Source organism: Caretta caretta, chromosome 2 (assembly GCF_965140235.1).
Source record: "Caretta caretta isolate rCarCar2 chromosome 2, rCarCar1.hap1, whole genome shotgun sequence".
In the NCBI taxonomy this organism is placed as follows: Eukaryota; Metazoa; Chordata; order Testudines; family Cheloniidae; genus Caretta; species Caretta caretta.
This window is the reverse complement of record NC_134207.1, coordinates 114,433,114-114,450,389: the sequence shown is the minus strand read 5'-3', so window position 1 is coordinate 114,450,389 and position 17,276 is coordinate 114,433,114. Positions and strand designations below refer to the sequence as shown.

The window sequence follows — 17,276 nt, the reverse complement described above, 5'->3', positions numbered from 1 at the left end:
GCGGCTCTGCCCAGCCCGCCCCGTGCAGGGAGCATCCCCCGCTGCTGCCTGCGCGCCGGGGCGGGACTAGTGTCAGACAGACAGACAGACAGACAGACAGACAGACATCGCCCAGCGGGGGCTCCCTGCTGGGGCCTGGGTGGGTGGGTGGGTGCGGGCGGCGTCAGCGCTGCTGGGGCGGTGGGTGTTTGGGCGGGCCGGCCGGGGCTGTTTCGGGGCGGCACGGTGGAGGCGGGGGCCGGGGCTGTTTAGGGGGGCTCGGGGCGGCACGGATACTGGAGCGGTGGGTGTTTGGGCGGGGGTCTCGGGGAGTGTTGGGGGCTGTGCGGATGCTGGAGCGGTGGGGGCTTGGCGGGGCTGAGGGGGGTCTGGGGCGGTACAGATGCTGGAGCGGTGGGGGCTGGGGGGGCGGCACAGATGGCGGGCGGGGGGCGTTTTGCACGGCTGCTCAGGCAGGGGAGGGAGCCAGCCCCGGGTTATGTTTGTCCGAGGTTGTCAAGTGAAGGAGGCTCCCAGGCGCCGTGTTTCCTAGCTGCTGCCTCCGCCGCTGGTGCCCCCTTACACCGGAGCCGCCGCCATCAGCCGCGGCAGCCAGCAGGGCCGGCTCCAGCCGCCCCCCGGAGCAGGCCGGCAGTGGGGGGCACAGTCCGGCGCTGCTGTGAAGCGCCAGAGCGGCTCCCATGCGCCCGGCGCGGCCTGGGGAGCCGCCCCCTCCGCCCGTCCGAGCCCCGTGCGAGCCGCGGCGGCGCCCAGACACGCCACGGTAGGGCGATCGGGGCGGGCGGGAGGCAGGGACCAGCAGGCCCGGCTCCAGCTGCCGTCTTCCCCCACCCCCATCTCCCTGCCGGGGGGCTGCGGTTTGTCCGAAACCCGCCTTTACTCCTCTTCCAGCCGCGTGTGTTTGTTTCCCAGCCGGGCTCTGTGAGTGTGTGTGTGTGAGAGAGAGGGAGAGGAGCCCGCAGGCAGGCTTTGCTGGGTTGTAGCAGGGAGTAGGCAGGCATCCCGGTGATTCCCCCCCTCCCAGGCCTTCCCAGCTATTCCCCACCCCCAAAGCCTCTTCCCCGGGTCGGTCCCGGTTTGCGGTGGCTCTCCCCCTTCCTGGCATGTGGATGGATGTGTGCAGCGCTTTGTTCGGTGCAGCGTTGCAGAGGGGTTTTCCCAGGCTCCTCCCTCTTTATTCATTCATGTTTTTCCCCTTTGCAACTTGTGTTTGCACTTCTCATCGTTTCGTGCTTCTCTCGCTCTCTGCATTTTTTTAATCTTTCTTTTATTATTATTATTATTATTTAAATCGTTGCCTCTAACGTACTTTGCTGGTGATTATGATATGGCCAAGTTTTTAGGGCAGATAACTGAGGAGGAAAAAGATTTCAGATTTCTTTCGTTTTTAAAAGATTTCTACCTGTACCTTTGCTACTGCCTAATTTTCCCCTCTCTTCCCCCTCCCCCCCAGCCAAAAAATCTTATTATTTTATTGCTGGTGGAAAACTAACCTATGGAGTTTTAAATATTATGTAACATGTCACTTGTGTTGCAACTAAACACTAGGAAATGTTCTAAGAAGCCCTGTTCAAATATATGTCAACATTTTGAAACTTACTTGGATGCTTAACTTTAAGCACTTAAGTGGTATACCTTTTCCAAAGGTGCCAGGTGATTACCCATAGCTCTCACTGGAGTTTATTATTATCATCAGGATTCAGAGATGCTCAGCACCTTTTAAAATTTGGCTACTGATGTAGGTGCCTAACTTCAGTCACCAAAGCTTGAACATTTTGATGATAAATGCTAAATTTCATTTATGATGTATTCATAATTATACCAAATATATTTTAAAGGATGACCAACTTAAACATCACACTACTGCATGGGATTTTATTTACATAATAATTTATTATTACAACTAAAAGAAATTTGTGAAAAAAACCTATTTTCCAGTTTTCATTTGTGTAGTCAGTTCTCTTTTTTGTTTGAGTCTTTCACACAAGAACAGATAAGAGAAAAACATTTAAAATTAATAGCAATGTGTCATTGTAAACACAAAACAACCTGTAAGCTTCAGGAGTAGGTGTAGTAACCGAAACATATACACTTTATTATTGACTTAAATTATTTCAGGTTTATGATGTCCTTTTATAAACAAAGAATTGGAAACAAAATACTATATCTTTGTTGCACCTTGAAGATAAGGTGTGTGAGGATGGTCTTTATCTCCCCTTTCCCTGTCAAGCAGTTTCACTTGCTACCTAGTCCAATTAAAGGCTCAATGTCAAGTAATTAAAAAATCCTTACCTGTGTTGTTGTTAGTACTGTAGACTTTACATTTTAAAATTAACTCTATATTTATATGGATTACTTTTTCATTCTGTTTAGCTTGGATAGTGGAAATGTACAGGTCAATTTCAATAAGCAGTTCTCATACATGAGCAGGATCCTGCAGTTTTAGGGTTGTAAACACTGCAGAGAGATTTAAATCCAAGCAAAATACTGTTTAAATAGAAATAAAAAAATCATGAGAACATTTCTGTGTATTAAGCTTTGTAGAACTGGGGGGTTCTAGCTCTTGTGATTAAAATACTTATTTGCGTCCCTTCAAATATATGGAAAACCGAGTTGTGGAATATTAGAAGAGTGTCACTTCACCTTGGTCTATTTCAGATATTGGCCTTACACTTAGACCCTGATGTTGCAGTTTCTTTGGTGTGGGTGGACAGCTACCCCCATCTAGAGCTCTATTGATTGGCTTCAGGGTGGTTCAGGAGTCTATCCGCATGCAAGATTGGGGCCTGATTTTGTTTTCAATGTTATAAAGAAATGTTGCAATGAAATCACCAGCAAAATTTCTCCTGACTTTGTCACAGCTGCAGAGTCCTACAGATACCTAGTGTCATGGAGGGGAAGGAGTGGGAAGTATATATGAGAGGATCTCTAGTACAACATATTTCTGTTCACTTCCTTTCATCATGGGTCAAGATCTCAAAGCCTGAGGCTGAGTATTTTTGTGGGGAAAAGTGCGTGTTTTTGGAAGTTAGAGAAGAAACTGGTAAATGGTATGAGCAGTGTTTTATTTCTTAGTCTGTCAATGACATCCTTTGTAACCCTGGAAGTCTGTTTGTGCTAACAATAGCGATAAAAGACAGTTTGAGTTTCTTGGAATGAAAGATGCTATACAGGTACAAAGGATTATTATCTATGCTTTATTAATTTTTGTAGCAGCTTTAGGGTAAAAAGGGTAGAGAAGATATGTTTTCATATTAACATTATATGTCTCTCTTAAAAAAACAAACACCTTTTTTCTCCCTCTCTTTTTAGCACATGGATTAATTGACCCCTTTGGCAGATTTATGGAGCTGCCTTTCCTCTGCTTGCTCTACTTGCTATACTGGGGAGGAGAAAGTGGCCTCTGATTAAAGCAAAATGCCTCGGACAAAACAGATACATCCCAGAAATCTGAGAGGTAAGAAGCTCATACCTAAGAAAGCAAAATCTCCAGGAAACTTGGGAACAATTTAAAATGGAAAATTAAAGGAACACACAACTTGAAAACCAAAGTTTCTGTCTGAAAAATATTTTACACACTAGTATTAGATGTAATGTCTAAGATTACTGTAATAGAGACAATTTTGAGAGAGGTTGGGGGGCACTTTTTCCATTCTTGTAGTTTGTTTATTTTGTGCATGGACAGCACGTGGCTGTTCTACAGATTGCAGAAGTGCCCAACATAGACTAGGAACTTTGCAAACACAGAGGAAGATGTGGTTTCTTGCTGCAGAGAGTGTACAGTCAAAGGCCATGTCTACACTTAACAAGCTTATAGAGGCACAGCTGTACTGATACAGCTGTGCTCGTGTAGCTGTGTTATGCTGACTGACATAATAAAACTAGCGGTGCTAGTTATGTCAGTGGGAGGGTGTCTCCCTCTGATATAGTGCTGTGCATGCTAGCATTATCATCAGAGTTTCTAGTCTTCTACAGTTAAGTAGAAAAAGCAAAGAACTCGTAGAAGGAAAATCTGGGTATAGAGTAAGCCCAAATTTTGTAAAATGATTTTTTACAAGCGTTCCTTAGCACGTATCATTATAGTTAAAATTGCTTAGAGAGGCTATAAACTATATAGATATAGATATACACACACACACATTTATTATCATCTTAGGTTTTAGAAATGAAGGAATTTTAAAAATCAGTTTACTTTTCATTATTTATATTGTTTCCATTTCTCTCATCTTAAATAATGAAGCAAATTTAGTCAGTTTCACTTGTGTTTGGTCAGTTTCACTTTTCAGGTTTAGTGTTGCTTTATAACTGTTTGCAAGCACTGCAGGAAATCTCTGCTTAAAATAGTTGTTTTCACTGGAATTTTGTAAAGTAGAAATATTTACATATTTTAATTTTAGAGACTGTTTACAGTGTCTCTTTTAATGAATAGAACTTCTAAATGAATCAGACATATGTATGATGTAATAAGTTATAGCAGTTGGTTCAATTAATGATTAGATCTGCCAAAAGAGGAAATGTATGGATTCTAAGATGAAACTCAATGAATATTTTCAATTTCAATAAAAGCATAATTTATTAACAGTATAAGATTAGGAAATCTTTACTGTATTTTAGGGAGGGCATCATGTACTTTGTTTGGTAGGTAGATTGTCGGCATCTTGAAATCACTTGTAGCAATATCATCTTTATCATCTCTCCCCACTCCTAATGAATGGACTTTCCTGACTTCTCCCTTCCCTATTGCAAGTGTTATGTACTCAGCTTCTGAAGTTCAAGCAATCTGAACGCTTTCACTTCCTTCAGAGCTCCTTACAGGAGTCACTATTAAACATCCTGTAACACGATCTGTTTCCAAATGTGCTATGTCTGTTGCACTTACATCCCGGGCCACTCTGGAGAGTGAGCAACCATGACCAAGAATTTAACATTTCTATTGCCTCTTAGAGACTTGAAAATAATCTCCTTTTTGGTTAATACTAGACTTTTCATAGCATGGGATAAAGTTTAAAATCGTTGTTTTAATATGTTCTTGTGTTTTAAAAGTTGTTTGATTATTGCATGGTTTGAGAGAATGAAATAGCATCTGTTGATATTAAATCCAGAGATAAGATATCCAGTGAAATATGGCTTTTTCTTCAGGTGAGGTGAATTTCATTTTCTCAGGGTTTTAAGTAAAGACATTTGACTATCACTTGCAGACTAGATGTGTCCCTAAAGCATTCTTTAATTTTATGGGCTTTAAGGTAGTTGGTTTTTTTGTTGCCTTTTCACTATATTTATATAGTGCTGTACTAATCTGACTTTTACAGAGGGAAGAAAATTTAGCAAGAAGACAGGACGTTGGAAACATTATTTCACAAATAATTATGTGAGAATAAGATCATCTCATCACTTGCTTTCATGATTATACAATACTGACATAGGGGTTTTTATGTCAAACGGGTAAATGAGCATTAAATTGGAACAGTCTCAGTGGAACACATTGCATATACCTGCTTTGTATCATTTTGTTTCCCAGCATTAATCTTCTCATTTCTTTATGGCTGTGTTGAATATATCCTAATGTGATGAAAATTTTTTAGTGACATATTGAGTGTTTTGGCCAAAGGTCTCAAAGATATTTTCAAACCTAGGCTCTTGACTGTTTAACTTGAAGATGTTAACTCCAGCATTGGCGATGATTGACAAAAGTCTGAGACAAGTTGTATGTTCTCAGGTCTCAGAGTAACAGGATAATTATACTACCAAAACTATTCAGTAGTTCCAAACGTAAAGTCCAAAGGCATGCCCAGGTTAAAGCAATGACAGATTATGCTACCCATAGGTTAAACTAGAGTAACGTTTACTCTAAAACAGAAGTTCTCTGCACTTTTCTAGTTGTTGCTTTTTTTTTTCAGGCATTTCTGTACTTTTCTAGCCTTATGAGTATCTGATGGGATATCATGTCTCTAACTAAGAAACATCAGCGCGTTTTAAAAAAACAAGAAGAAAACACATTGTTTTCTCCAATAGCTAGGCACAAAGACTAAAATCATTAGGTGTTATAGTTCAGTTCCTAAACATCTTGGAGGTTACATTTTCTTACCTATTCCTTCCTTTTCATCTTTTGAATACTATTCATGTCTTATTTAATACAACAGAATTATAAAGGGGAGAATTGACCGGTGAAGGGAGCACTCTATGCAGCTACTCTGTCTATTTTCATGGGACAGGCCAGATTAGCCAGTTGTTCCACAAATATAACAAACATTTCTCACTAATCTATTCCCCGAAGTGTAATTACATTAGAGACTCACTTTTAGCAGGGTTGATTACATTTGGTATTTGTTGTCAAATGGCTGTGCGGATATAGAGCAAAACACTCACTCTCATGCTTTTTGCTTTCTTGGATATTTATTGAAGGTCACAGTAGTGAGGTATTTGTAATTAAAGCTGGTTGTTTATTATTTGTATTCTGGTAGTGCCTAAGAGTGCCGTCACGGACTAGGGCCCCATTGCACTAGAAGCTGTATAAACACGGAACAAAAAGATGGTAGCGCACAATTTGGTTCCAAAAATATGGGCCAGCTTCTTTAAAATTATATTTTAAGAGTATGAATTTTAGTTATTGCTTGTATTTTCCCTTTACCATCAAATATTTTCTGCTTGAAGCAGATGAGTGTTCTGTCTCTAAAGCTTAACAGCCCTGTTAGGCTTTTAACATTTTGTGTCTGCTAAAGAAATCTGAGCATAATGTCAAACTAAGTTATGTTCTACTGTAATCTAAACAGTGAACAGAAGTTGATTGGAAAGCTGGATATGTTATGGTTCTTCCACTGACTTCAATGGAGTTGAACAAGTGTTCTGTTAAGTAATGAAAGTAGAGGGTTCTTTCAGTATGGTTAAAATTAGAAACTATTTTTCAGTAATGAAAGGTGCCAGTGTAGATTGAAGATTAACAGGTTGATCTTTCTTACCAGTATTTTGGCACACATTTCGATATAGCTTGTAAATCAGCTGCTGTGCCAGGCTTACAAAGCATGACTAAGAGTAGGTTTGAATCAAGTGCCTAACACTTTAAAAAAAATAAAAATCGGATTCTGTATTTTAGTTTTTCAGTTTAAAAAACTAAGAATAATGTTGACATGCTTTTTACTTCTGTTACTACTGCACAAATAGTGCTTTGTTTACAGGCATTTCTGAGGTGTCATTACTGTGGTGCTGGTACGTCTCAAAAATTAATGATTTAAGCCTGTACAGTGTACCTGTGAATATCAGAGATAGGGGAACATTAACTTGTCTGTCAAGTCAAAGAAAACTGAGGCACGGAGAGGATAAATGACTTGTCCAAAGTCACATAGCATGTCTATGGCAAAGCCAGAAATAGAACTGTCAATTTCTGGACTTCAGGTTGTGCTTTGCCAGAAGATTTCACATTATTATAGAAGTGCCCATTGAGTTGAGGCTTCTGTACAGCACATACTTTGTTTTGTGTAGTTTTTTTGTACAAATTATTCCAAAAATCTTTACAGAACTAGGGAGGAAAAATGGTCTTGTGGTTAATGGTCTGGCCTGAGACTTAAAAAATCGGTGTTCAGTCTCATGGTCTATCGGAGACCTGGGAAAATTATTTAATCTCTCTAAGTCTTAATTTCTCATCTGTAACGTGACAGTAATGATACTTCATTTTCCCCCACACTTTCGTCTGTCTTGTCTATTTAGATTATACGATACTTGGGGGGGAAAGACTGTCTTGTACTATCTGTAAATACAGCACCTAACGGTGAGGCCAATCTCGAGCGAGTCCTCTAAGTGCTACTTCAACACGAACAATATGTTCTATGTAATTACATACAAAAACACTGTTAGTAGAACGTTACTGTTGTGAAATACTGAAAAGTTAAGAAATGCCAATTAATTCCCCTTGTGCACATGCATTATAATACAGTCTTTAAATATGTGATCACATAATTTTTTCCTCCGTGCACAGGATTGATTGTGCTTATGAAACGAACCAGAGTTGTGTAGTGAAAGAGACTGTTGTCTGTAGGACCCCTGCCTCATTTGTTGCAGAAGCTGGAAGTTGTGTATCATATGATGCAGAGGATTGCAGGAAGAGAGAGGATGCTCTCATGGTAAGGCAGTTGAATGCTGCCCTGGGGAATTGGATTCTATCACTGCTTCTGCCACATAATTTCCATGTGATGCTGGGCAAATCTCTTTAAAACAAACTTTTCACAATAGGCCACTAACTATATGTTCCTCATTTATTAAAATAACTCAGCTGAGACACATGGGTCAAAGTGCTGAGCTCTCACAATTGCAGCTGTTCAATTAGACCTGTGATTTGAACATGATGTGGTAAAAATGGTCTGAAAAATCAGGTCCTAGATATCTCAAATTGTCAAAAGTGTCGTCTAGTTTTGGGTAGACAGTCTCTTAATCACTGTGCCTCAGTTCCCCATTTATAAAATGGAGATAACAATATCACTTCGCCTCACGGGGCTGTTGTGAGGATAAATTAATTCGTTTGTGAAGCACTCAGATACTACAGGGAGAGCACTATGGAAAAGTTGATGAGGAAACGAATAATTTTGTGTTCTGTTCAGGATGTACTGTAAACCAGGCCTGGAGCCACATTTTGTATGATAAAGATTAAAAGAAATATTTAATAACTATCCAGTCCGTGAGTATTGTCCATCCTGTGCTCTGAATGAGGCAGGGATTCTGTGGATAAAATAGTATGTGATCATGTATTTAAAGAATGCATGTGCAACCTTAATTCTGACACTTTCTAACTTGTGAGTGCTAGACGATTCAACCTTAGCATTCTTTTAATGTAATTTTTATATAATTTCCTAGGTTTTTGAAAAAGCAAAATTGAACCACATTGACCCTCACATACATAAGTCATTAATAGGGTTGGGACCTCTAGAACTACAGCACAGAAGCTTCTATCACCTGAATTAATTGAGTAACTGGTCGCGCTAGTAGGTTGCTATCCTCTGTGTGGACAAGCCACTAGAGGTGGATGAGTCATACTTTTGTCAGTGGACTCTGCAGCTCTTTGTTCTCAGCAGAGGAGTGTTGAAATGTGGGAATCCTAGTTCAATTCCAGGTTCTGGAGAGGAGTGTGCTCTATAATTTGTATTTCCATCCCCCTCACTGGGTTTCTGTCCCTGTTCCTCTTCCTCCATTCCTTCATATACACCCTGGCTTTGGGACCCTCCCACCTTGCAGGGTTGCAGGGTCCCAGAGCCTGGGCTCTAGCCCGAGCCCTAATGTCTACACTACACTTTTATAGCCCCACAGCCTGAGTTAGTGGACATAGGCCAGCCGCATGTATTTTATTGCATTGTAGATATACCCTGGGTTTGTTAAGCCTTTGAGCCCAAGAAAACTTTGGCTTGCATTTTGTGACAGTTCAGTAAGCTTTTATGTGAAAGTTTAAAGAAAAAAGTCTTTTTGCTGACTGAATAAAGATGCTTTTTTACACTCAGTGCTCAAAATAGCTTCTGTTTTTGCATCTAATCCATATATGAGATAATTGCTTTGGTATTCTGCAGAAAAAGTTATTTTGAAAAGTAGCCACTACTTATGTGTAGCCATCAGGATTTATAATGAACTATCCAGTAGGCTAAAATAGCTGTAGTGCAAATATCTAGTTGGAAACTTCTTTAGAATTTTATGAGGGAGTGTGTAGTGAACATCCTTATGAACAGTAGTTAAGATTTTTGGTTTCAGCTCTTTCCTAGTGGATTTTTTCTTTATAAAAACAAAAACAAATATGTAATTCTGAAAACAGTGACACGTGAAGGTGAGGAAATGTATAGACTCAGTATATGTTCAGGCCACTGTTATTACAGAGGGCTTCTGTGGTATTTAAGCCCAGCAGATGTGTTAGGTACGTAGCTGCCTTTTTAAAACAAACTTGTGACTTGTCTACATCTAGCTCAGTCTTTGATAACATTCATTTTTTCTTAATGTGCACCTTGCTGAATGATGAGTACTTTACATGCATCATCTTTTAAAACATAATTTAAATAACACTTATGCTGAGAGCAGAATTGTTGGCTTTTTTCCAATAATGATAGGCAAAATACTGCTTTAGGTAATGGGAAGCAATAACATTTTACATGATGTATTGCCCTACTTAAACAGATGCATACATGCAAATGCAGTCACCTGTCTGTTAGCGAGCAGTTGGTGGCTGACACCCAGCACACTGCACAGTAGCTGTGGGAAAATGAAAACCACTTTGGTCAAACTGTCATCCCTTTTTGAACGCTTCCCCATAGCCCACTCTTACCCGCACAATTGCATTTATTCAAGAGGCTGTGGAATTGAATCTTTTTTTTTTTTTTAATCCCAGGTTTATTTTATGGGATAAAATTGAGAGTCCAGAGGAGAGCAACAAAAATGATAAAAAGTTTAGAAAACCTGACCTATGAGGAAATTTTTAAAAAATAAACTGGTCATGTTTAGTCTTCAGAAAAGAAGACTGAGTGGGGACCTGGTACAGTCTTCAAATACATTAAGGGCTGTTGTAAAGAGGACTGTGGTCAGTTGTTCATGTCCATTGAAAGTAGGACAAGAAGTAATGAGCTTAATCTGCAGTAAGGAAGACTTAGCTTAGATACTAGAAAAAACTTTCTAACTAGGGGGAAGGTAAGCTCTGTGGAAGCTTCCAGGGGAGATTGTAGAATCCCCATAACTAGAGATATTTAAGAACAGGTTAGACAAACTTCTGTCAGGGATGGTCTTGGTTTACTTGGTCCTGCGTCAGTGCAAGGGGCTGCATTTGCTGACTTCCTGATATCCCTTCCAGCCCTACATTTCTATGATTACTTCTTCAGTACAGTAATCTTCATTTGAGACTCTTTTGATGTTCAAATAACTCGATTTCCTATTGTGCAAAAATGTTGTATTTGTGCTTCTAAATGTTAAGGGGAATTTCCAGAGTTGTAAATTTTCCAAGAGCTTGTTTTTACTTGACTTACTGATGTAGAAATGGGGGTGAACTAGTTAGCAGGATTTCTGATTCAGTAGTGGCTCTGTGAGGTGGCTTTTTTTTTTTTTTTAAATGAAGTCTCTGTACGGTAGTTGTAAATAGTGGAAATCAAGATTTAGTGCACTACAACAGACCTATAAACTACAGTCTAAAGCACTGAAGAAGATAAACAGGGCAGGGTGTAGTATTTTTCTCTCTTTTTCATTCCTTAAGTGCAGTAACATTCAGAGTGTTTACATTTCATAAAATAAATTGGTCAAATGTTTGGAATCTGCTGTGACGCATTTGTGGAGGAAGTGGGGAAACTCTTGTTTTGTAGAATCTGATGCATCTGAAGGAGTTGGTTGTTTTACCCACAAAATCTTATGCACAAATAAATCTGTACACTTGTTAGTCTTTAAGGTGCCACCGGACCCCTTGTTGTTTTTGTGGATACAGACTAACATGGTTACCCCTCTGATTCTTGTTTAGTAGGGCAGGAGACACAGTTTGTCTTATAAGTACATTTAAACATTATTCTTAAAATTTCTTTGACTGAAGTAGTTCAGTGTATAAACTGACTGAGTCAGCACTTCTTGTGCAAGTCGGTAACAGACTAAAAGAAATGTTTTTATAATGATACACAGGGTCATGAAAACTACTTTTTTTAAATGTTAAACTCAAGAGTCCTGTTTACCTGAATATGACCAGCAAAACCAAATCCTTTGGAGTTTGAATTTCTAAGTAATGACTGGATTTGGTGACCCCTGGATTTAACAGGTTACCCTCACTTATTGTTTGTTACCATGAGAAGGGATGAATAGAAGTTTTACAGAAGTGATTTGTAGTTTAAACAGCTGCTGAATTTTAGTTTTTGTTAAATAAAGAGCCCTATATATTTAAAAGAATAGGACCATATTATACTGTCCTCTCTTTCATGGCCCAATGGAGAGATGACGGTCTGAAATTGTATGACAACAGATTTGGAGCAGCAGTGCTGTGGTATGATCTCATGACATCATGTTGCCTAGTTGTTGGTAACTACAACTGTGTGTGAGATGCATTCAGTTACCTATGAAATAGGTGAGTTAGGTCCTGCCAGGGAAGAAGTCATGGAATGTCCAGTCTGAACAGCATGTTCCCTTTGATTATTGGCATAACTTGAAGGTGTGGGAAGTAGCATAATAAATCTCAGCATTAGCTTGTCTTAACCAGTGAGCCTTGTCAACCCAGAGGGGAGGTCTTATGCTTGCCTTGAATTCTAGAGATGCCTTTGACAGGGGCAAAGTAGTGTGCAGAGCAAAGAAATATAAATATATATATATAAAACCAGAAATAGCATGGTACTTACAATGTCACTTTCTATGAATTTTTGGCTTGTATGTCGTTTTTAGGCTATACCCCTACCTATTCAACATCACTGGTGGCCCTGCTGAGTGTAAAGGAGTATATGTCTTAACAGCAAAATGCAGAGTTTAAAACTTTTATCCCTTCTGCAAGATTTCCGACAGAAGGAGAACTTCTGGCCCATGACTATCAAACACAATGATGTTTACACATTATAGTGTTTTTAAAAATCCTGAAGATTTTGTTTTGTTAATATAATGAAAATATTGCATTTTGTGATGTGCCGAAAATGTAATTCCTGAGACATCTTGTTAAGAAGCACAGTTAAATACATGTATTTTAACCAGGGTGGATAAAAATCAATGATTTTTTTAAAAAGTCAAAAAAATCTGATTTTTTAATTTAAATTGGATTTTTTTTGATAAAATGCTTTTTGAGGGAAAAAACCTATCTAAAGATAGTTTTAATTAAGATACATTATAGTTCAAAGATATTTCATCATGGAATAGGGATTATAAATTCTAATTCTATAGTATGAGACAATATATTCATGTGGCGTGGGCCAAGGGACGTAATGGCCACTGCTTCCCACAGCCGCCATTGGCTGGGCACAGCGAACCGAGGCCAGTGGGAGCTGCGATCGGCCAAACCTGCGGACGCGGCTGGCAAACAAGTTAGCCGGGCCCGCCAGGGGTTTTCCCCAAACAAGTGGCGTCCCAAGTTTGGGAAACACTGATGTAATGTTTAAGAAAAGTTTTGTAAACAAGTTCCAATAGTTCATGGATTAGGGACCCAATCTTATGGAGTTCCAGGCCTTCTGTATAGTCTAGCACATCCCATCAGAGATGCTTAGTTTTGCAATTTTCAAACTGTGAATTTGTGTCTCCAGAGATAACATGCTTGTTAACAGCAAAAATGTTTTAAATAAATAATATATAGAGGTGAGAAATAACAGACCTCAATCCTATTGTCCCTCTGCAAATTTGTGTACATAGTCAGTCCCTTACCTCTCTCTAAAAGTGCGAAGTTTCAAAAAGTTCAATGAATAGAAGATTGTTGGGGAATAGATCTGGACAAGGAGAAAAAGTCTGGAGATAAATGTGAGAAGGGAGGGACAGGCAGTAGAAACAAAAGTGAAACTGTTTGAGCAGCATATTCCAGAAGTCTTGAAGTATTTCTGAGTGTAGCCTTCATGGATTTGAGATCTGCCATGCCATTCTCTCCCTAGAAGGGAAAACCTATAATGGCAGCACACCGTAAAAAAGACCCAATTTGGGTCTCATCTGTCTTTGAGTTGTGACGAATATGTATCAAGGTTGTAAGAACCAAAAAGAATGCACTTTTATGTAGAAATCCATGCTTAAATCTAGTCTTCCCGACTAGTGATTTAAATCGTGATTTAAATCAATTTGATCAAATCCACCCTGATTGGAACAGTACAGTTTTGTTTACTCTGAGAAAATATTCAGCCTCTTCAGTAAAAGACCACAAGAGGTAGAACAAGAACCAGGGATAGTTGATATCTCTAAAATACCTTACCAGAGTGTTTTTATAACTTTCTAATAAGATGTTGTCATTACTATATCATGGGCTGTCTGAGGTTTCCTTAAGTATTACATAGAATCATTACTTAGATGTTGCTTCTGGGAGAAATAATCTCTCTATGAATGGATATCTTTTTTTTTCCCCCCTCCCTATGATGCTCTTCTATTAACTAGTTTAACTAGAAATCATCTGAATTGCTTTTTCTTGTTTTTCCTTTCTTTGTAACCAGATATCATCTCTGGTGTAATGCCTTTGCTAATCAAATCTTAAATTGGTTTTAGAAAAGTATGCATATATTGTGCTTTTATTTAATTGTATCTAGTACCTGTCCAGCTACACATTTCAAATGTTATTGTCCATATATTCTTTCTTGCCTCCTTCCTGTAAGAAGATTAAGGTTAAGACATGACCTGAAGCAGTGATGTAACTTGGAGATATATAATAGGCTTTTTTTTTTACCATTTTCTGAGTGCATCATAGATTTCATTTTCCTCAGACTTCTGAATTATAATTTATTGCTCATTATATGGGCACACAGATATTCAGGTTCCTAAACTGATGTTTCAGGTAAGCATCACAGTTGAATTTGAGCATGTTCATTATTAAGGTAACACAAATAATACAGTAACGCCTAAGAGCCCTAATATGATGCTGTCCATATACCATTATGCTAGGTGCTGTACAAACACAGAACAAAAAGAGAATGTTGTCTAAATGATTACCATTTTAACTGTTAAATCCAGATCTGCTTCCCTATTAAAAGTTGAATATTCTGTCTTTTGAGGGCTTGTTGTTGTTTGTAAGTACCTGAGTGTGCTCAGAAACTCCAAGATATGTTTGTCAACCTGTGCAATTTATTCTTTGTGTTGGGTCTGTGATTCTTTCAGTTGGCTAACTGAATTTTTTTCAGTTACACATTAATTAATTAAAGAGTTTCATAGTAATAAGGTGACTTTTCCGTAGCCATATTTGAAGTGTTTGCCGAAGGGTCTTGTATCCTCATAAATATGCACATTAGTACACAAATCGACCTGTGTACTCTGGTCCCAGAACTCCCACTGATGTCAGTGGGAGGTTTGCACAGAGATCAAGGCCTTTTATCTAGTAACTGTACGTGTAATTGTTTTTTCAGTATTCTTTCAGTATTACCGCTTTCTGTATCTGGTTTTGAGGAAAGCATATTCCCATTTAGGACCACTGCTATTTTTGCCTTTTGTTTCTTTTTCTTCCCTATCCTCCTCCTCTCTCTCTTTCTCTTCCCTATATGTCTCTTCCTTTTCCTTTCATTTTTCTGCACGAGCTCCCAGTTCCCTCTCTCCTATAGCCCTCACTCTTGCCCCTTTCCCATTCCGTCTCTTAAAATGGTCAACAATGATATTAGTGTCAACATTAGGCTTCAGAATTGATATTCAGTGGGATTAATATAGTGAGTAAGGTGGGTTTTTTTGCAGACTTAGGAAGAGAGCACTGTATCAATTTACAGTCTGTTCACATTTGGAAATTTTCCAATAAGAATGGCCATACTGGGTCAGACTGATGGTCCATCTAGCCCAGTTATCCTGTCTTCCAACAGTGGCCAATGCCAGTCGCGTCAGAAGGAATGAACAGAACAAGCAATCATCAAATGATCCATCCTCTGTCGTCCACTCCCAGCTTCTGGCAAACAGAGGCCACAAGGGGTAGATAACTTTTTTCTTTATGAAAGCTTAGATTGAACAGAATCTACATATGTATATGAACACATCAGACTTGCAGGATGAGTGTTTGGCACTGCTGATCCAGTTGGTATTTAATGGAGGGCACTATGGATTTTCCAATTTAACTTGCTATAGTGCATAGAAAACTTAGTAGACTAAATCTCTGTGATGTATCCTCTTTATTTACATATTTTACATTTTTATTAGTTATATTTGTTTACTTTGCCACAGAAAGTAATACTTAACTTTCCCAGTAAATGTGTCTATTAAAAGAATTTTTTCAAAAAAAAGGAATAAGCCATGAATAATAATGCTTAAAAAATATTTGGAGATCATAGGACAAATAACCAACCAGTCAATAACCACCACAGTGGCTAATGAATTGTTCAGGAAGTTTGGGGGGGGGGGGAGTGAAATTTATAATACACTCAAAGTGGTAACAAGTAATTGATTATTATTTCCTGTCTCTACAAACTTAATGTACTCCGAGGAAGAAGAGTGAATGTATATATGGTAGCATTTAAAATGTCTGCACAGATACACAGAGGAATGTTCTTAAGATTTGATTGGAAATGTAGGCTTAAAATGAGTGAGTGTAGGAATAAAGCATTTTTTTTAAAGTTGTGCAAAAAGAGTGGTACTTTCCCCTTTTATTATAAAATATTTTAAATCTAATAGTTTTCAATTTGTATGTTTTGTGTCTGTGCTTCAATACTGACTAGCTTTTCCTGGCTCATTAGGAATAGCCTCCTATTGGAAGTCCTTTCTGGGACACTTACAGAAGTAGACCTCTTATAGGAGAGCTCGTGTCCATTAGTTTTGGGTGACCTGCATTTCTTAGAGCCTCCATGTTTGCCACATATTTATGAGTTAATGATTATGAATTTTAGGACCTGTTACAGAATGAAACCAGGCATATTCAATATTTGGTATTGTGCCCAGACATTAAAAAGCTTGTAAACTTGTAAAAGTTTTATTTTTTTTTTAACCTCCTCCCACCCCCCAATGTGAACAGAGAATTAAACTTTGGGCAGCATGATTGATAATGAGTAATAATTTAGTAACGCTCTTGCCTTCTGCAGCCTTGTAATGTTTTAGTTTACAGATTTTAGTAACTATAAAATGATATTTAAAAATCCCTGGATACAGGGTGGAGCCTGATAAGTTAATGTTTTATTGGCAGAATATAAGAAATTAAAAAGGAGATGTAGTGATAAATGTTCTCCAGAGCTGAGTTCTGGTTAACCACTTATATCTGCTGTACTGTTTTAAAAAAAAGGATGGAGGAAAAGGAAAGGGATGAAGAAGAAAAATTGTGCCTCTTTACTACCTGAGCTAAGAGAAGGGTTAAGCTAGACGCAGTCATGTACTTGTATCTGCGTGTTAGCAGGAGTCCTGTTTCTCACAAATGCTTATGTAAATGTCTCTTGAGCCAGTACTAGAACTAATCAGCTTTTTCTCCATTAGGCTTTAAAAACAGTTTTGGCAACAGTAACTAAGACAACATGTTTAAAGGAGAACCTCTATTAAATGGAAAGACGCCTGTAGGCATATTTGACTAGTTACATCTGTATTCTGTCTTTAAATGTTGATGCATTGAATAGCTGCTTCTATAACGTTAAAAATACGAGGATGCCACAGAATTTGTTTTAAAGCTGGCGATAAATTTCCTTCAAGTACCAAAGGCAATAAATAGTGGAGGAAAATATATTGGGATT

The 17,276-nt window shown here is 38.8% G+C and overlaps 1 protein-coding gene across 13 annotated transcripts in view; it reads left to right on the top strand.

Moving 5' to 3' along the window:
* The window catches only part of HIVEP1 (HIVEP zinc finger 1), a 184,149-nt gene that overhangs the window by 1,483 nt on the left and 165,390 nt on the right, over positions 1-17,276 (top strand). For 9 of the 13 annotated variants that reach the window (XM_048839838.2, XM_048839839.2, XM_048839842.2 and 6 more), the window contains one exon: positions 3,313-3,457. In XM_048839838.2, the coding sequence (XP_048695795.2) occupies positions 3,418-3,457 (40 nt within the window). In that variant the 5' untranslated portion in view covers positions 3,313-3,417. Of the gene's footprint in view, positions 1-81; positions 140-263; positions 284-450; positions 764-1,911; positions 3,174-3,312; positions 3,458-17,276 lie in introns of those variants that run through there. The other 4 variants (XM_048839840.2, XM_075125376.1, XM_075125374.1 and 1 more) reach the window with 4 other exon arrangements.